The 21,451-nt window shown below is 39.7% G+C and overlaps 1 protein-coding gene across 1 annotated transcript; it reads right to left on the bottom strand.

Annotated features, from left to right (window-relative positions):
- Positions 1–428: 428 nt before the first annotated feature.
- Positions 429–2,077, bottom strand: LOC140709762 (olfactory receptor 5H2). The gene has a single exon (XM_073009607.1). The coding sequence runs from the start codon at positions 1,627–1,629 to the stop codon at positions 667–669; it is 963 nt and encodes a 320-aa protein (XP_072865708.1). The 5' UTR covers positions 1,630–2,077; the 3' UTR covers positions 429–666.
- Positions 2,078–21,451: the final 19,374 nt, after the last annotated feature.

Raw genomic sequence — 21,451 nt, 5'->3', positions numbered from 1 at the left:
AGGCATCATAAGTAAAGAGAAGCACCTTGCCTCTTCTTATTACTCATAGAAATGAATAGAGGTAAAAGTACCCTCTTAGAGTTTGGCCTTGCCTGGCAGTTTTAACTCACTTCTCATTTTACGATTGCATTTTCCATTCTATTTATTGCTTCAAGTGATATCTGAGTTAAATTCCTATAAGAAGTGAAATTCACCATTTCCAATAATCTGCAGTAAAAGACCTTTTGAGGGACAGCAGATTCCTGAGATCTTGATCAGCTCAACCAAACACAAACCTGCCACTACAATGCAGTTAAATGTGATGTGCTTCCAGACCATACCATTCTGTCAGCTGTATTATATTTCCTACTCAAATACTTTTGAGAGGAACTACGGTGCTTTAACACTTAATGCATTTGTAAAGCCACATGAAGCATATTTAAACCTGTAAACGTTTTCATTTGTTTTCTCTTTTAATAATCTAATATGACATGAACACCTCGTTAAAATTCCTTGAATGCTTTTGAATAACATATATAAATATTTCAAGGAGTTTATTAGGTATAAAACATTAAGTCACTCAAATGCTAAAACAATTATAATTACAATAACTTTGAACACTTAACAAAACACCTTATCTAACTGCAAAATTCTTTTTACTAAAAGTGAGAGATATTACTCTGAGATCTAAACATTTCTTTTTACCATTTTTGTGAATGAATCTATTACTTGCTTATTTCTCAGACTGTAGATAATGGGATTTAGTAAAGGAATTACAACTGTATAAAATACAGAGTCTATCATATCTTGGTCATCTGCTTGTGGAGATACAGGGCGCACATACATGAAGAGAAGGGGGCCATAATATAAAGAGACAGATAAGAGATGGGCTCCACAGGTGGAAAAGGCTTTCCTTATGCCTCTGACAGACTTCTTTTTTAGGACTGTGAAAAGAGCAAATGTGTAAGAGTTAAGAACTGTCACAATGGTGAATACCTGAATTGAGCCAGACAAAATAAAAACCATCAGAAAATTAATAGAAGGATCAGTACAGGAAATCATAAACAATGGTATAATATCACAGTAAAAATGATGTATTATCTTGGAATTGCAGAAGGTTAATCTGAATATAAGGACTTCATGAATTAAGACATGGAGGAAGCCACCTAAAAATGAGAAGGCTACCAGCCGTACACATAGTGAATTGTTCATAATCACTGGATACAGTAAAGGTTTGCATATGGCTACATAGCGATCATATGCCATTGTTGCCAAGAGAAAACATTCTGTAGTTCCACCAAATGCAAAGGAAAAAAATTGAATCATGCATTCAGACAGAGATATCATCCTGTTTTTGGCCAAGAAATTAACCAACATTTTGGGAGTTACTGTGGAAGATATCCAAGCATCAACAAAGGCTAAACTCCCAAGAAATAAGTACATGGGGATGTGAAGTTGTGGATCATTCCAGATAAGAGCGATCAGACCAAGGTTCCACACCATAGTGATGAGATAGATCATCAAGAACACCAAGAACAGGGGTATTTTCCACTCTGGTTGGTATGTAAATCCTGTGAGAACAAACTCTGTCAGCAATGTTGCATTATCCTGTTCCATGTCCTCATTCGACATCCCTGAAATGAAATGCATTAAGTGTAAAAGAGCACTCACTAAGACTTATAAAGCAAATAGTGAGGGAGGGAAGTTTATAGAAAAACATACTCTTATTATGATACCCTTTTAATTTTCTTTCATATTCCTGTAATAGATGGAAACTGTTTTGAGAAATAGAAGAAATCAAAATAAATGCAACTATTTTAATTCTAAAAATGTGATCAAATAATCTACTTTTAAAATGCAGGCGACAGAAATGCATGTAATGTGTGTTAACTGAAGAAAATCACTATTGGTAAGTTTAGAAAAGGAGAAAAGATTTATTTCTTATAAGGGGTTATAGCCTGCAAGGTGGCCATCAAGTAGGCTGGGAAGCATGCCTCTGGCCAAGACCAGAGACGGGCACATCAAAGGATAAGGGCTTGAGGTAGGAGCTTTAGGCTAAATAAGTTGGCTAAATATACATATTCCACAGGTGACAGGAGGATCTATGAGTATTCATGAAGGTGGTCTTGGCACATGTGTGTTGAACAAACATGTATGTAACATACAACCCATGTTCACATTGAAGTGGAGACTTAACATTTAAATGTGTAACACTAGGCTCTACACATCAAAAGGTCTTCTCAGGACATGAAGGCACATAAATGCACTGTCTCTGTAAACCAACCAGAACCAGTCCGTGGTCAGTTTTCTTCTGATCTGGAGAAAGTTACTGAAATCAGTCTCTTGTCCAATCAAAGCTGTAGTTATGTCTGTTAGCAGGGGGTTCAGTTACTGAGCATCTGGTGCAGCTGCAAATTGTTTTAATCTTGCTTATCTTGAGGCCAGTGCCTGTTTAGCTGCTAGAGAAAAAGAAAAAATCCTTCTGGCAGTTAGAACACAGTTTATTCTTTAAGTGTAGAGGTGCCTGACTTAAACCTTGCCTGGTGTGGCCTTAAGTTCTGTTTATAATTCGGAATCTTATTGTCATAAAGAGTATGTTCTGTCAGTCTTATAATCTCTATCTTAACTTAATACCAGTCAGTTATCATGTTTAAACTGCAAAAGAGAGGAAGTATAACAAGGCACATCTGACTTCCCACTCTGTCATGACTGGGAACTGTTTTTACAATTTTTCTGGAGATGCTTTGGCCAAGAGGGTGTTTGTTCTGTTGATGGGGGGCTTAGGATTTTATTAAGTTTACAAGTGCCTAGTCCATGTGTATTATACTCTTGCAAATAATGAGGATGAAGAAATAGATTCTGAAGCATTCGGAAAGCAGTGGCACTAGTCACATATTTGATAGAAAAGTATATTCAGTGAAGGAAAAAGGAGTCACTTTGTGAGTAGACAGATTGTCATTCAAAATAGAGACTGAGAACTCAGATGCATTGACAAGTTTGCAGTGTGCGCATGCTTTGAACATGTAAGTGAGATGTTTAGTATTACTAATACAATTCTACTAGAGTGATAGATAGTGGGAGTCATTGGAGTAGTTGAAGGCATAGTAATGGATGTCTTATCTATTGGAGAGTACATTAAGAAAAGAAAAGCATAACACCGAAAACCCTTGATAGTATAACGACCTAATTTCCTTTGGGTATATACCCAGTAATGGGACTGTTGGGTCAAATGGTAGCTTTGTTTCAAGTTTTTGAGAAATCTCCAGGCTGCTTTCCACAGTGGCTTAAACTAACGTATTTCCATCAACAGTGTACAAGCATTTCCTTTTCTCCACAGCCTCGTCAGCATGTTTTGTTTTTTTAATAATCGCCATTATGACTGGTGTGAAATGATATCTCATTGTGATTTTGATTTGCATTCTTCTGATGATTAATGATGAGCATTTGGATTTTTTTCATGTATGTTGACAGCCTGCATGTCTTCTTTGGAGAAGGATCTGTTCATGTCCTTTGCTTATTTGTTAATGGGGTTAAACTTTTTTGCTTGTTTATCTGTTTAAGTTCCTTATAGATTCTGGATATTAGACCTTTATTGGATACATAGTTTGCAAATATTTTCTGTCATTCTGCAGATTGTCTGTGTACTCTATTGATGGTTTCTTTTGTTGTGCAGAAGTTCTTTAGTTTAATTAGGTCACACTTGTCAATTTTTGTTTCCATGGCAATTGCTTTTGAGGACTTAGTCAAAAATTCTTTGCTAAGGCCAATGTTGAGAAGAATATTTCCTAGGTTTTCATCTAGGATTTTTACAACTTGAGGTCTTACATTTAAATGTTTAATCCATCTTGAATGAATTTTTGTATATGGTGAAAGGAAAGGGTTCAGTTTCATACTTCCACATGTGGCTAGCCAGTCATCCCAGCACCATTTACTGAATAAGAGATCCTTTCTCTATTGCTTGGCTTTTGTCAGCCTTGTTGAAAATCAGATTATTGCAAGCGTGTGGCTTAATTTCTGAGTTTGTTACTCTGTCCATTGGTCTATGTGTCTGTTTTTGTACCAATGCCATGCTGTTTTGGTTGTTAAAGTCACAGCACTCCTATGTTCATTGCTACACTAGTCGCAATGGTAAACACATGGAATCATTTTAGGTGCCCAGCAGGGGTGGACTGGATTTTTAAAATGTGGTACATATATAACATGGAATACTACACAGCCATAACAAAGAATGAAATCATGTACTTTGCAGCAGCGTGGATGCAGCTGGAGGCCATAATCCAAAGCAAACCAACAACACAGGAGCAGAAAACCAAATGCCACATGTTTTCATTTACAAGTGAGAGCTAAACATTGAACACACACGGACATAAACGAGAACAATCGACACTTTGGACTAGTACATGGGAGAGGGAGGGGAGGATGGGTGGAAAACCATCTATTGGGTACTATGCTCACTACCTGCCTGCAGTATACCCATGTAACAAGCCTGCATATATACCCCCTATATCTAAAATAAAAATTAAAATTTCCAAAAAAAGGAAAAATATACTTGAGAAGTTACATTGAAAGGTAGTGTAGGGAATGGATGTCATTTATTGGATGGTCAACATCTGATACTTTTTCTCCCACATGGATCTTAGTGGCAGACAAAGAATTTGACCTTGATATGTATAATCAAACCCACTCAACCTAGATTTGGATACAGAGAGATGGAGACAAATGTACATGGACAATTAAAAAATTAACACAAAGGCAGTTGATGCAAAAATATCAAGATCTCAGGACATGCATCCTGCATTTGAAAAACAATGGTGCAGATAATATAAGCTGTGTCATTGGCAGTTCAGCAGCAGAAACAACCACACTCATGAAGCTACTGCTGGAGCAGGATTTGGCTGTTGACTGGCTGCCTTGCTTCCTTCTGTTCCTGCCATTGTTTTCCAGTGAATTTCTCCAACTTTCCTAGCATTTCTATGTTAAACTTAAAATCCATTCAATAACTTATTTCCTGTTACAGTCCCCAGAAACCTGGATGTTCAAAAGAGAGATGAGGGAGAGAACAGAAAATGACATTGAGCAGAAGGATCAAGGGAAGAAGCTGGAGGGGAACTAGAGAGCTGAGTGTTGGGGACATAAAGGGAAGAAAAATATAAAGAATGACAAAGTGAAGTACTGGGCCAAATGCCAAAATAAATGGTGTAGTAGGACAAGAAGTGATGGAAAATCACTTTTGTGTTTGAGAAAGTACGTGATTTTTGGTGGCTTTAGTGGGAACAGTTTCCCTTATGTAATTGAATAAAGGTCAGCAAATAAGAAGTGAATGGGAAACAAGTGGCAAAACAGTGAGGTGATGAAATAGAGCACTCTATGAAATGTGGAGACTGGTTAGCATTTGTCTGCTACTCATAGACTAGTTTAATATTTTTTCTTCTGTAGAATATTTAAGAAAAGTTCTCAAAAGAAAATATAGATGAGAAAGAGGACAACAAAACATTTAGAGGAGAAAAGGGACAGAAAAAGTGGAAAGGGAAATTTGTGTGGTTGAAAATAAAATAAGAAGGAGGAAAAAAAATAGGTAGAGAATAATCATGCCATATAGGGGTAAGTGCAAAAAAGACAAGCCAAAAAAGAGATGGAGAGGAAGTCTCAGAGATACACGGAGGCAAATAAAGGGAAAAGCTCGGAAACGTGAGTTGAATGTGTGCATTAACTCTGATGTTCACAAACGTGACAGAGAGCTCGGAGAGTATTTTCACTTTCTTGTTTAAAAAATTCAGTTTTTTTCCTTTGGAATTAGTGTATGATAAAGAGACTTTTACTTAAAATTTTACCAATAAATGTTCCACTGTTCATGACTATATTGGCACTGCCTGAAATTTTATTCCATATTCAAATGTAGCTGTATCTTTATTATTATGGAGCTTAAAATGAAATTTCTCAAGAAATCTTGCTAATATTGAGAGCACTTTATTCTCCATCAGCACTTTGATTGCTTGTTTTTCAGCAGAATTAAATAAACCAAAGACAGCATCCTGAGACAGACTATATAAAGAACAAAGGGCAATAATTCCACTTGTTAAGTAAATTTTTATATAATTGGTTTATTCCATTCAAACCCAATTAACAATATAATCAAACATTCTCAAAGTCAATTTATGCAGGTACTTTTTAAAATTATAAATGTCAAAAAAGGTAAGGGAAGTATATTTGCTGCATATTTTGTGAGATGTATATATGTGAATTAGTATTAGTATAATTTATTAATAAAATACTCAATAAAATATATTTATTTTTATGTACTAATTCTATATATTATTTATATGCCTATATTTAATATGATTGATGAAATTGTTGCCACAGGTGCTGATGATATAGAGGAGTTAATATTTAATTAACAGATCTTAAAATTTTTAATCAGAAATGTGACTACACAGAATAAACCTTTATGTCAGAATCATCAGAAAGATTTCTTATATAAGAATAGAAGTGAATTAAAGCTTTAAACCCAGTTTTAAAGCATTTAATATTCTAGTTATCCAGAATTTATCTTACATAGTCATTAGAGTTGGGTTTAAAAGATAATATATCAGGATTCAAAATTTTATTTTATAGTTATTTTGCTTATCTAGTTTTTAGATAAGATTTTAGATGTAGATTTTAGCTATTTTCTTTATCTAGATAATAAAATAGGAAGATTATTCACTTCTTCTGTTCCATTTGCCCCTGGCAATTTTGGTATGCTGTAAACCGAATATAAAATTCTTATACATTAAATAGCATTTTAGACTTTCATTAAAAATAATAATATGAAAAAATAATTTCTCTCTTACCAATATTATAAAAAATCATGGAGATCCTTCATCAGCGTTAGACTTTCTAATGCGTAGAAAAATGCATAATAGAACAGAAATGACAATAATACAGGTAGAAATTCTTTGCACACTGTTCCATTACGGAGGCTTCATTTTCAATCTTAGGAAAATGTTGCTAACATAAATTTGCTTTCAATACAAGGGTTCACCAATTGTATCTCTTTATTTTTTGCCAGGAGAGGATGGTGTGGAGAACTGAAATTCCCCTAAGAACAGTTTAGGATTCCCTGTAGGATAAAGTGAAGATCTTCAACTGGGCATTGTGGATTTAGATGTGTATGAGAAATGCAGATTATCCTACGGGGTATTCCAAAGCTCAGAATGGTAAACTTTAAGTCACTATAGCTAGTTCTGATTTTTACAATTGAAATTACACTTGATGCCACTATTTTCCACAAGTGGTACTTCTGATATTTTACACAAACTTCAGTTTATATATAAAATTGGATGCTCTGAATGCTTTGATTAGCATGGTCTTACCTGAGCTAGTTAAAACATGATTTTAATAAGGCCAAAGATCAAGATTTCCTTCAGAAACTGACTCCAAGTGAAGTCGTCCTCCTCATGCAAACCACAGCTTAAATTCCAGACATAACAGCTTAGCTTCCAGACGAGCTGATATCTGATGAGAAATTTTACTAGACAAAGCAATCTTGCAATTGATCACCACCCAGCTCATGCTGTAGGTATGTTTTATAATAAAAATGTTATCATAGGAGCAACTGGGGAGGTTAGGAACCTTGTAGTGTCTGGCTGCAAGACTCCTGTGCCATAACTTCTAACTTTGTGGTGATTAGGTCCATGACTATGCTAAATGTCATGCCCAGGGTTAGGTTCCAGCCCATGCTGAGGTCTGAGGGGAGTGGGTGGGTGGCAGATAGCTGAAAGACACTCGGCGGGGTGGTGTAGGCAGGTGAAATGTAGTTTTATTCAGCAGGCCTCTGATCAGCAGCTTGTTTACACTGTCTGTCTTTATGTCAGCTGTCTGCTCCGGCTCTGCAGCTCCTACCACTCCTGTGCCTGCAGCTGCACTCCCTGGCCTACAAGCTGTACTCCCCGGCCTCTCTCCTTATGGGGAGAGCAGCTTAACTCTTTCACTCTGGGCACAAGCTGGTTCCTAGTTCCCTCCTGTCAACCTTCAAGGCAACCGGCTCTCCCCAGTAGCGTTACTCTCTCTCTGAGTGCATGCAAGCTGAGCCTGTGCAGTGTCAGCAGGGCAGTTATACCTTTTTCAAATAATAGTAGCTCCAAGCCAAGTATGAGCTCATACCAACAGGTTATATAACAAGTAGAATTATGTGCCTGTGCTCCAAACTCATGCAGGCCTAGACGTCTGCCTTGGCTTAATTCCATGTGCCTTACGTTGGCTAACTGGTTGGTTTTACAAAGGTGGCTTTGTTCCCAAGGAAGAAGGGGGTTTTTGTGAGGCGTGATTATCATCTTTGTTGAAACCATAAACTAGTTCAACTTAAACTAAATTGATCCCAAAGTTAGTTTAGCCTACATGCAGGAATGAAGAAGGGTAGCTTGAAGGTTAGATGCAGTGTCTCATTTTCTTATGTCAGATTCACTATCATAATTTTCCTATGTGAGATTTTTCACATTGTCATAATTTTTGCAAAGATAGTTTCATCTATATTGCAGGGGATTATCCCTTACCTCATAACCCTGAATCTACTAAACCTTTTGCTCAGTTATATTTTCACTCCTAATGATAAGAAGAATCTAGACGAATGCCTTATAAAGTCAGTTTCTCAGATCAACCAGTCCTGCTTGCCTTTTTTTTTTTTTTTTTTTTTTTTGAAACAGTCTCACTCTCTTACCCAGGCTGGAGTCCAGTGGTGCAGTCTTGGCTTACTGCAACCTCCACCTCCTGGATTCGAGCAATTCTCCTGCCTCAGTTTCCTGAGTAGCTGGAATTACAGGCGTGCGTCACCACACCTGGCTATTTTTTTTTTGTATTTTTAGTAGAGGCGGAATTTCTCCATGTTGGCTAGGCTGGTCTTGAACCCCTAACCTCAGGTGATCTGCTCACCTTGGCCTCCCAAAGTGCTGGGATTACAGGCATGAACCACTGCACCCGTCCCAGGCCTGCCTTCTTTAACTGCTTTTACATGTTGGTCAAAATCTGGCTCAGAGCAATAGTGAAAAATGTCCCTGTGATGCAGGATTGTTTTCACTGTCACGTCACCAGCCAGAGACCTCTGCAGCCAGTGATATCCATGCCTGGGCCTCACTTGGGTCCTGGGCTTGCTGCAGGAGACACCCCACCCACTCAGCCTGGTGGGCTGTGCTTGCCTTGCCCTCTTGCCTGGATCCTGCACTCACCGCAGAATCTGTGCTTAGCCTGCAGCTGGGCCAGGTGTGCTGTGACCTGTGTGCACGTTGGGAGCCAGCATCTGGACAAGGGGAATGTGATGGCACCTGAACAGAGATTCCCTGAAGCCCCAGAGGAGGTGTGAAAGCATGCTAACAACTCTTCTAGTCCTGCTGTCCGCATCCCAACAAACAGGGCATGATAACAGGTCTGTCAGTTTCATTGCCCTGCTCTGGCCTGCAGCCTTGGGGCTGGGTCCGGCCCTGCCTCTGCTTCCTGTTGCATGGAGCAGCCACTGAGTGCTGGCAGGGGCAGAGGATATAGTCTTACAGACTTTTTCATACCTGCATTCAGAGAGTCCCTAGTTCTTGTCCCACATCCAAGAAGAATGAGGTTATGCTGACAGCTGGTGGGTGAATAAGGTGAAGAGTTTTATTGAATGACAAACAGCTGTTAATGAAAGGGGTCCTGAGTTGGGCAGCCCCCTTACCTGAAGTCAGGTGGTCTCTCTTCTCTCACCCAAAGGTGGGTAGTCCCTAAGTGTAGCTGAGTCCAGGTCTTTTATGGGCTCAGAATGGGGGAGTGCATGCTGATTGGTTTGTGAGTATGCAAAAAAGGCTAAAGTCACCACTGAAAGGTGGGCATGACAGTGTAAAACACCAATTAGGGAAGTGTAGTTATTTGTAAAATAGGTGAAGGGTGAGGATCAATCAGAGGAAAGTGTGCCAAATGGGAAGAGAGGCTCTCAATCCAGTCCGTGGATGTATCCTAGACTTGTAGCATGGATTTCAGGCTTTAATCTGTCTTTGGTTTGAAGTGGAGTTTCATCAATGACCTTCCCTTGTCTGCCTATGAATTTGTCTGCTTCCTGCTGCTATCACCTGTTCTAAACAAAAGCCCCAGAAAATTTCTGTGAAATTTTGAATTCTTCTTGGATCACATGATCTGAGACTGCCTGATCTTCACTAATTTATTCAAATGATACTAGAAGCTGGTGAAGCTGGTAGCAGAAGCAAAATGTGTGGTACCTAAGATATATAGCAAAGATCTATTTCTCAATCTTCCAAAGAAAGACAAAAAGTGCTGGGAAAATAACAAACAACCCCTTAGAATCCACCCTCAAATTATTTCCTCAGCAACTCACTGGTCTGTCATGCAATCTTGTAAAGAAACAAGGATGAACTAGTCTTTGACTCTAAGGAAAGGTTAGAAATACTATTTGTAAAACGTTCTGGTCAATCCATGTTGAGTGCCGGCACAGAAAATACTTGTCCTATTTATTAATGGGATCCATGTTGAATTCATTGATCTAGTTACTAAACAAAGCTGGATTGGGAAGCTAATGATCTGGCCAAATTAATACCCAAAATATTTTGCCTTTCTGGCATAAAGACTATTTCAAACTGGTTATTTTAAGATTGCATTAGAAGATAAATTTAAAGGAATTTCCATTTTTAAGATGTCTCCCTTTCTGGTCCAGAAAGAGATGGAGATCTAAACACTAAATAATGGAGAAAGAATTGATTCAATCTACATCATAAACCTGACCTTTGTTTAAGGTGTTTATCTTGGTTATTTTATCTTAACTGGATTTTTACCAACACATTTTTAATTTGTTTTCACAGATGACTGTACTTAAGCCTAAACTCTAAGCATTGTGCCTTTGTTATGTAAATCTTCTATCCTGTCTGTGCTAGGGTATGAGGGTAAACAGGTTAAAAATCTATATGCAAATTTCAAGAAGATGACACATTTGAAAGAAAAAAGATGTATTTGTAAATTGGGCAAGTGAAAAATAGTAAAAGTATTTGTGTTCTTCACAAATATTAGTAAAAAGCTTTAGTCAACTGGGCAAGACATCTTAACTTGTTCCAACTACCAGAAACACAATTCAAGTCTAGGTATTCTTTTATAAACTAGTGAATTCAGTATTATTATACCTGACACATGGCTACAATTTTAGGATAAACACTATAAGGTGTGATTCTTTCTGTATATTTATGTATGTCTATGTATGTTTGTATGTGTGACACTTTTCTAACTCTAGATGATACTGCCAAAATTAAATTGTATTTGAACTCTATTTAACTAGCTTATAGAATAATATATACTTATATAAATTAAGAATTCTTTAAACTCTTAGAACAACAAAAACTAACCAAAATATTTTTCAAGTCTGCATGACCTAGGATAATCTCTGGTAAATAAAAGCTATTTTAAGTTTGTTGGTTTAATTAAAATATACATCTTTTTACAGTTTTTAGCATTATATATAATACAAGAATACAACTACCATTCAACATGGGTTTACTAGCCAAATAAGTTTAGGTTATCTTTATCTGATGTTCAGTCTAAGACAAAATGTGAACTTTTGTGTTTACTTCATATAAATCAAACACATCAGTAAAACAAAAAACTCATGTACTTGACTTTTAGGTTTTTGGCTTCATGACTGACATGCGTGTGCTGTGAATATAATTAGCAAAAATAATGTGAGATGTTGGCTCACTATGTCTACTGTCTCATGGAATTTTTATGACTGATGCACACACAGTTATTAAGAACAAGTGAATTAGGACTAGCAAGTGGAGCAAGATGGCAGAATAAAAGGCTCCACTGACTGTCCCCTCACAAGGACCTCAATTTAACAACTATCTACACAAGAAAACACCTTCATAAGAACCAAAAATCAGGTGAGTACCACAGTACCTGGTTTTAACCTTGTATCACTGAAAGAGGCACTGAATAAGTAAAAAAAATAAAAATAAAAAGTCTTGAATCTCCAAAATTACCCCTCCCCAACCCCTCAGTACTGTCAGCCTGGTGCAGAAAGTGTTTCTGTGTGCTGGGGGAGGGAGAGCACAGCAATTGTTGAACTCAATGCTGTCCTATTAGAGCTGAAAACTGAACCAAACTCAGCTGATGCCTCCTTACAGAGAAAACATTTAAACCAGCCCTAGCCAGAGGGAAATTGCTGATCCCAGAGTTAAAATTTGAGTGCCTGCGGGGGGCGGAGCAAGATGGCCGAATAGGAACAGCTCCAGTCTCCAACTCCCAGTGCGAGCGACACAGAAGACCGGTGATTTCTGCATTTTCAACTGAGGTACTGGGTTCATCTCACTGGGGAGTGCCGGAGGATCGGTGCTGGTCAGCTGCTGCAGCCCGACCAGCGAGAGCTGAAGCAGGGCGAGGCATTGCCTCACCTGGGAAGCGCAAAGGGGAAGGGAATCCCTTTTCCTAGCCAGGGGAACTGAGACACACAACACCTGGAAAATCGGGTAACTCCCACCCCAATACTGCGCTTTAAGCAAACAGGCACACCAGGAGATCATATCCCACACCTGGCCGGGAGGGTCCCACACCCACGGAGCCTCCCTCATTGCTAGCACAGCAGTCTGTGATCTACCGGCAAGGCAGCAGCGAGGCTGGGAGAGGGGCGCCCGCCATTGCTGAGGCTTAAGTAGGTAAACAAAGCTGCTGGGAAGCTCCAACTGGGTGGAGCTCACAGCAGCTCAAGGAAACCTGCCTGTCTCTGTAGACTCCACCTCTGGGGACAGGGCACAGTAAACAATAACAAACGCAGCAGAAAGCTCTGCAGACGCAAACGACTCTGTCTGACAGCTTTGAAGAGGGCAGTGGATCTCCCAACACAGAGGTTGAGATCTGAGAAGGGACAGACTCCCTGCTCAAGTGGGTCCCTGACCCCGGAGTAGCCTAACTAGGAGACATCCCCCACTAGGGGCAGTCTGACACCCCACACCTCACAGGGTGGAGTACACCCCTGAGAGGAAGCTTCCAAAGCAAGAATCAGACAGGTACACTCGCTGTTCAGAAATATTCTATCTTCTGCAGCCTCTGCTGCTGATACCCAGGCAAACAGGGTCTGGAGTGGACCTCAAGCAATCTCCAACAGACCTACAGCTGAGGGTCCTGACTGTTAGAAGGAAAACTATCAAACAGGAAGGACACCTACACCAAAACCCCATCAGTACATCACCATCATCAAAGACCAGAGGCAGATAAAACCACAAAGATGGGGAAAAAGCAGGGCAGAAAAGCTGGAAATTCAAAAAATAAGAGCGCATCTCCCCCGGCAAAGGAGCGCAGCTCATCGCCAGCAATGGATCAAAGCTGGACGGGGAATGACTTCGACAAGATGAGAGAAGAAGGCTTCAGTCCATCAAACTTCTCAGAGCTAAAGGAGGAATTACGTACCCAGCGCAAAGAAACTAAAAATCTTGAAAAAAAAGTGGAAGAATTGATGGCTAGAGTAATTAATGCAGAGAAGGTCATAAACAAAATGAAAGAGATGAAAACCATGACACAAGAAATACGTGACAAATGCACAAGCTTCAGTAACCGACTCGATCAACTGGAAGAAAGAATGTCAGCGATTGAGGATCAAATGAATGAAATGAAGCGAGAAGAGAAACCAAAAGAAAAAAGAAGAAAAAGAAATGAACAAAGCCTGCAAGAAGTATGGGAATATGTAAAAAGACCAAATCTACGTCTGATTGGGGTGCCTGAAAGTGAGGGGGAAAATGGAACCAAGTTGGAAAACGCTCTTCAGGATATCATCCAGGAGAACTTCCCCAACCTAGTAGGGCAGGCCAACATTCAAATCCAGGAAATACAGAGAACGCCACAAAGATACTCCTCCAGAAGAGCAACTCCAAGACACATAATTGCCAGATTCACCAAAGTTGAAATGAAGGAAAAAATCTTAAGGGCAGCCAGAGAGAAAGGTCGGGTTACCCACAAAGGGAAGCCCATCAGACTAACAGCAGATCTCTCGGCAGAAACTCTTCAAGCCAGAAGAGAGTGGGGGCCAATATTCAACATTCTTAAAGAAAAGAATTTTAAACCCAGAATTTTATATCCAGCCAAACTAAGTTTCATAAGTGAAGGAGAAATAAAATCCTTTACAGATAAGCAAATGCTTAGAGATTTTGTCACCACTAGGCCTGCCTTACAAGAGACCCTGAAGGAAGCACTAAACATGGAAAGGAACAACCGGTACCAGCCATTGCAAAAACATGCCAAAATGTAAAGACTATCAAGGCTAGGAAGAAACTGCATCAACTAACGAGCAAAATAACCAGTTAATATCATAATGGCAGGATCAAGTTCACACATAACAATCTTAACCTTAAATGTAAATGGACTAAATGCTCCAATTAAAAGACACAGACTGGCAAGCTGGATAAAGAGTCAAGACCCATCAGTCTGCTGTATTCAGGAGACCCATCTCACACGCAGAGACATACATAGGCTCAAAATAAAGGGATAGAGGACGATTTACCAAGCAAATGGAGAACAAAAAAAAGCGGGGGTTGCAATACTAGTCTCTGATAAAACAGACTTTAAACCATCAAAGATCAAAAGAGACATTAAAGCCATTACATAATGGTAAAGGGATCAATTCAACAGGAAGAGCTAACTATCCTAAATATATATGCACCCAATACAGGAGCACCCAGATTCATAAAGCAAGTCCTTAGAGACTTACAAAGAGACTTAGACTCCCATACAATAATAATGGGAGACTTCAACACTCCACTGTCAACATTAGACAGATCAACGAGACAGAAAGTTAACAAGGATATCCAGGAATTGAACTCATCTCTGCAGCAAGCAGACCTAATAGACATCTATAGAACTCTCCACCCCAAATCAACAGAATATACATTCTTCTCAGCACCACATCGTACTTACTCCAAAATTGACCATGTAATTGGAAGTAAAGCACTCCTCAGCAAATGTACAAGAACAGAAATTATAACAAACTGTCTCTCAGACCACAGTGCAATCAAACTACAACTCAGGACTAAGAAACTCAATCAAAACCACTCAAGTACATGGAAACTGAACAACCTGCTCCTGAATGACTACTGGGTACATAACGAAATGAAGGCAGAAATAAAGATGTTCTTTGAAACCAATGAGAACAAAGATATAACATACCAGAATCTCTGGGACACATTTAAAGCAGTGTGTAGAGGGAAATTTATAGCACTAAATGCCCACAAGAGAAAGCAGGAAAGATCTAAAATTGACACTCTAACATTGCAATTAAAAGAACTAGAGAAGCAAGAGCAAACACATTCGAAAGCTAGCAGAAGGCAAGAAATAACTAAGATCAGAGCAGAACTGAAGGAGATAGAGACACAAAAAACCCTCCAAAAAATCAATGAATCCAGGAGTTGGTTTTTTGAAAAGATCAACAAAATTGACAGACCACTAGCAAGACTAATAAAGAAGAAAAGAGAGAAGAATCAAATCGACACAATTAAAAATGATAAAGGGGATATCACCACCGACCCCACAGAAATACAAACTACCATCAGAGAATACTATAAACACCTCTACACAAATAAACTGGAAAATCTAGAAGAAATGGATAATTTCCTGGACACTTACACTCTTCCAAGACTAAACCAGGAAGAAGTTGAATCCCTGAATAGACCAATAGCAGGCTCTGAAATTGAGGCAATAATTAATAGCCTACCAACCAAAAAAAGTCCAGGACCAGATGGATTCACAGCTGAATTCTACCAGAGGTACAAGGAGGAGTTGGTACCATTCCTTCTGAAACTATTCTAATCAATAGAAAAAGAGGGAATCCTCCCTAACTCATTTTATGAGGCCAACATCATCCTGATACCAAAGCCTGGCAGAGACACAACAAAAAAAGAGAATTTTAGACCAATATCCCTGATGAACATCGATGCAAAAATCCTCAATAAAATACTGGCAAACTGGATTCAGCAACACATCAAAAAGCTTATCCACCATGATCAAGTGGGCTTCATCCTGGGATGCAAGGCTGGTTCAACATTCGCAAATCAATAAACATAATCCAGCATATAAACAGAACCAAAGACAAGAACCACATCATTATCTCAATAGATGCAGAAAAGGCTTTTGACAAAATTCAACAGCCCTTCATGCTAAAAATGCTCAATAAATTCGGTATTGATGGAACCTACCTCAAAATAATAAGAGCTATTTATGACACACCCATAGCCAATATCATACTGAATGGGCAAAAACTGGAAAAATTCCCTTTGAAAACTGGCACAAGACAGGGATGCCCTCTCTCACCACTCCTATTCAACATAGTGTTGGAAGTTCTGGCTAGGGCAGTCAGGCAAGAGAAAGAAATCAAGGGGATTCAGTTAGGAAAAGAAGAAGTCAAATTGTCCCTGTTTGCAGATGACATGATTGTTTATTTAGAAAACCCCATTGTCTCAGCCCAAAATCTCCTTAAGCTGATCAGCAACTTCAGCAAAGTCTCAGGATACAAAATTAATGTGCAAAAATCACAAACATTCTTTATACACCAGTAACAGACAAACAGAGAGCCAAATCAGGAATGAACTTCCATTCACAATTGCTTCAAAGAGAATAAAATACCTAGGAATCCAACTTACAAGGGATGTAAAGGACCTCTTCAAGGAGAACTACAAACCACTGCTCAGTGAAATAAAAGAGGACACAAACAAATGGAAGAACATACCATGTTCATGGATAGGAAGAATCAATATCGTGAAAATGGCCATACTGCCCAAGGTAATTTATAGATTCAATGCCATTCCCATCAAGCTACCAATGAGCTTCTTCACAGAATTGGAAAAAACTGCTTTAAAGTTCATATGGAACCAAAAAAGAGCCCGCATCTCCAAGACAATCCTAAGTCAAAAGAACAAAGCTGGAGGCATCACGCTACCTGACTTGAAACTATACTACAAGGCTACAGTAACCAAAACAGCATGGTACTGGTACCAAAACAGAGATATAGACCAATGGAACAGAACAGAGCCCTCAGAAATAATACCACACATCTACAGCCATCTGATCTTTGACAAACCTGAGAGAAGCAAGAAATGGGGAAAGGATTCCCTATTTAATAAACGGTGCTGGGATAATTGGCTAGCCATAAGTAGAAAGCTGAAACTGGATCCTTTCCTTACTCCTTATACGAAAATTAATTCAAGATGGATTAGAGACTTAAATGTTAGACCTAATACCATAAAAATCCTAGAGAAAAACCTAGGTAGTACCATTCAGGACATAGGCATGGGCAAAGACTTCATGTCTAAAACACCAAAAGCAACGGCAGCAAAAGCCAAAATTGACAAATGGGATCTCATTAAACTAAAGAGCTTCTGCACAGCAAAAGAAACTACCATCAGAGTGAACAGGCAACCTACAGAATGGGAGAAAATTTTTGCAATCTACTCATCTGACAAAGGGCTAATATCCAGAACCTACAAAGAACTCAAACAAATTTACAAGAAAAAAACAAACAACCCCATCAAAAAGTGGGCAAAGGATATGAACAGACATTTCTCAAAAGAAGACATTCATACAGCCAACAGACACATGAAAAAAAGCTCATCATCACTGGCCATCAGAGAAATGCAAATCAAAACCACAATGAGATACCATCTCACACCAGTTAGAATGGTGATCATTAAAAAGTCAGGAAACAACAGGTGCTGGAGAGGATGTGGAGAAATAGGAACACTTTTACACTGTTGGTGGGATTGTAAACTAGTTCAACCATTATGGAAAACAGTATGGCGATTCCTCAAGGACCTAGAACTAGATGTACCATATGACCCAGCCATCCCATTACTGGGTATATACCCAAAGGATTATAAATTATGCTGCTATAAAGACACATGCACACGTATGTTTATCGCAGCACTATTCACAAGAGCAAAGACTTGGAATCAACCCAAATGTCCATCAGTGACAGATTGGATTAAGAAAATGTGGCACATATACACCATGGAATACTATGCAGCCATAAAAAAGGATGAGTTTGTGTCCTTTGTAGGGACATGGATGCAGCTGGAAACCATCATTCTTAGCAAACTATCACAAGAACAGAAAACCAAACACCGCATGTTCTCACTCATAGGTGGGAACTGAACAATGAGATCACTTGGACTCGGGAAGGGGAACATCACACACCGGGGCCTATCATGGGGAGGGGGGAGGGGGGAGGGATTGCATTGGGAGTTATACCTGATGTAAATGATGAGTTGATGGGTGCAGCACACCAACATGGCACAAGTATACATATGTAACAAACCTGCACGTTATGCACATGTACCCTACAACTTAAAGTATAATAATAATAATAAATAAATTTAAAAAAAATGCAGAGGCAATGTTAAATTACTTCATTAAGCAAACCAAGAAAAAATAAATTATATATGATTTGTATTAAAAAAAAAAAAAAAATTTGAGTGCCTGCAATCCTAGCCACCACAAGCTAAAGCGCTCTGGGGCACTAAATAAATTTGACAGGAATTCTAGGCCACAAGCACTGAAGATCCTAGGCAAGTCTTAGTGCTGACTGGGTCCAGAGTCAGTAGACTGGGGAGACATATCACCTACTGAGACATCAGCCAGGGTGAGTAAGGGGTAAGGGAGTGTCAGCCTTGCCCTTACACTAACCCCAGGTTGCACAGCTTGTGCATCAAAAGAGATTTTTTCCTTCCACCTGAGAAGAGGAGAGGTAAAAGTGAGGAGAACTGTGTCATGCATCTCGGATACTAGCTCAGCCACAGAAAGATAGGGCACCAGTAAGAGTTGCTGGCCCCCCTTTCCCAGCCGAGCTCCCAGATGAAATTTCTAGACACACCCTTGGCCAGAAGAAAATCCGCTGCCCTGAAGGGAGGAACCCAGTCCTGACAGGATTCCATCACCTGCTAACAGAAAAGCCCTTGGGCTGTAAATAACCAGCATCAATACCCACGTAATATACTGAGGGCCTTGGGAGAGACTCTGAGACTTGCTGGCTTCAGGTGGGACTCAGCACATTCCAAGTTGTGGTGGTTATGGGATGAGACTCCCTCTGTTTGAAAAAAACATGGGGAAAAGTAAAGGGGATTTGGATTGCACCACAGGCACTGGTTCAGCCATGGGGGTCAAGCACCCAAGTAGGTTATGGGGTTTCCTGATTCCAGGACTTGGCTCCTGGACAGGATTTCTGGATAAGCCCTGGCCTGAAGAGGAGCTCACTGCCCTGAAAGGTAAGTCTCAGGGCAGGCAGCACTCACCACAGCTGATTATTTATTTATTTATTTCAACATGGAGTTTCACTCTTGTTGCCCAGGCTGGAGCGCAGTGGCACGATCTCAACTCACTGCAACTTCTGCCTCCTGGGTTCAACTGATTCTCCTGCCTCAGCCTCCCGAGTAGGTGGGATAACAGGCACTCACCACCATGCCTGGCTAGTTTTTGTATTTTTAGTAGAGACAGGGTTTCACCATGTTGGTCAGGCTGGTCTCGAACTCTTGACTTTAGGCCATGGTCCACACCTGTAATCCCACCACTTTGAGAGGCCGAGGTGGGTGAATTACCTAAACACACAGCTGACGTAAAAGCCCTTAGGCCTTAAGGGAATGTTGGCAGTAATCTGCTAGTACTGCCTATGAGCCTGTAGTTTTGGTCAGAGGAGAGGTTATTCTGCCTTTGCAAAGGGGAGAGAAAAGTGGGAAGGACTGTGTCTTGTGGTTTAAATACCAGCTCAGTCACATACAATAGAACAGCAGGTAGACTTTTAAGATTTTTGCCTCTAGTACCTGGCTCCTGGATGGCAACTGTGGACCCTCCCAGGACCTGGGGGAACTGGACACCCTGAAGGGAAAGACACAAGTCTGAGTGGATTTACCACCTACTGATTGAACAGCCCCAGTACCTTGAGGGAACATAGGTGGTAGCAAAGGAGTAATTAAAGAAGGCCTTGTGTGAGACCTGGCACTGTGCTGGCTTCAGGTCTCACATAGTGCAGTCCTAAATGTGGTGGCCTCAGGAGTGCTTGGGTCACTCCACCCCCAACTCCAAATGTCTCAGAAGAGAGAGAGAGAAAGAGAGAGAGAGAGAGAGAGACCTTTGGTTTGGGAGAAAGTAAGGGAAGAGAATAAGAGTTTCTGCCTGGTAATCCAGTAAATTACCCCAAATCTTGTTCAAGACCCTCAAGGTGGTACCTTTACAAGACTGCAAGAACCACAGTGTTACTGGGCTTGAGATGCCCCCTAAAACAGATATAGCTGAGATCACAACAATTCAAATCTTTTCAAACATCGAGAAAGCCTCCCCAAGAAGAATGGGTACAAAGAAGCCCAGACAATGAAGATAACAATAAATACCTAACTCTTCAATGCCCAGAGACCAAAGAACATCTACTAGCATGAACACTAATAAGGAAAACATGACCTCACCAAATGATCCAAATAAGGCACCAGAGAACCAATCCTGCAGAAATACAGATATGGAACCTCCCAAACAGAGAATTCAAAATAACTGTGTTGAGGAAACTAAAAATAACACAAAGAAGGCATTCGGAATGATATCAGTGAAATTTAACAAAGAGATTGAAAGAAGTAAAAATAACCAGACAGAAAATCTGGAGCTGAAAAATGCAATTGGCATACTGAAGAATGCATCAGAGCCGTTTAATAGCAAAATGGATTCAGCAGAAAAAAGAATTGAAAACAGGCTATTTGAAAATACATTTGGGGGTCAGACTTAGTGGCTCATGCTTGTCATCCCAGCACCTTGGAAGTCCTAGTGGGTGGATCACTTGTTGTCAGAAGTTCGAGACCAGCTTGGCCAACACGGTGAAACCCTGTCTCCACTAAAAATACAAAATTAGCCAGGTGTGGTGGTGCATGCCTGTGATCCCAGATACTCAGGAAGGCAAGGCAGGAGAATCGCTTGAACCTGGAGGGTGGTGGCTACAGTGAGCTGAGATCATGCCACTACACTCCAGCCTGGGCAACAGAGCAAGACTCCATATCAAAAAGAAAAAAAAGTCCACCATCAGAAGAGACAAAAGAAAAAAACAATCACACTGACAGGATCTAGAAAACATCCTCAAAAGGGAAAATCTGTTATTGGCCTAAAAGTGGAGGTAGAGAAAGAGATAGGACTAGAAAGTTTACTCAGAGAAATAATAATAGAGAACTTCCCAAACCTAGAGAAAGATATTAATATTCAAGTATAAGAAGGTTATAGAACAACAAGCAGATTTAGCCCAAAGATAACTGCTTTAAGGCATTTAATAATCAAACACTCAAAAATCAAGAATGAAAAAAGGATCCTAAAAGCAGCAAGAGAAAAGAAACAAATAACATACAACAGAGCTCCGATATATCTGGCAGCAAACTTTTCAGTGGGAATCTTACAACCAGTAGACAATGGCATCATACATTGAAAGTACTGAAGGAAAAATAGAATAGTTTATCTGGTGAAAATATCCTTC

Source organism: Chlorocebus sabaeus, chromosome 22 (assembly GCF_047675955.1).
Source record: "Chlorocebus sabaeus isolate Y175 chromosome 22, mChlSab1.0.hap1, whole genome shotgun sequence".
NCBI lineage: Eukaryota > Metazoa > Chordata > Mammalia > Primates > Cercopithecidae > Chlorocebus > Chlorocebus sabaeus.
The sequence above is the reverse complement of the archived record's forward strand: the minus strand, read 5'-3'. Positions and strand labels throughout refer to the sequence as shown.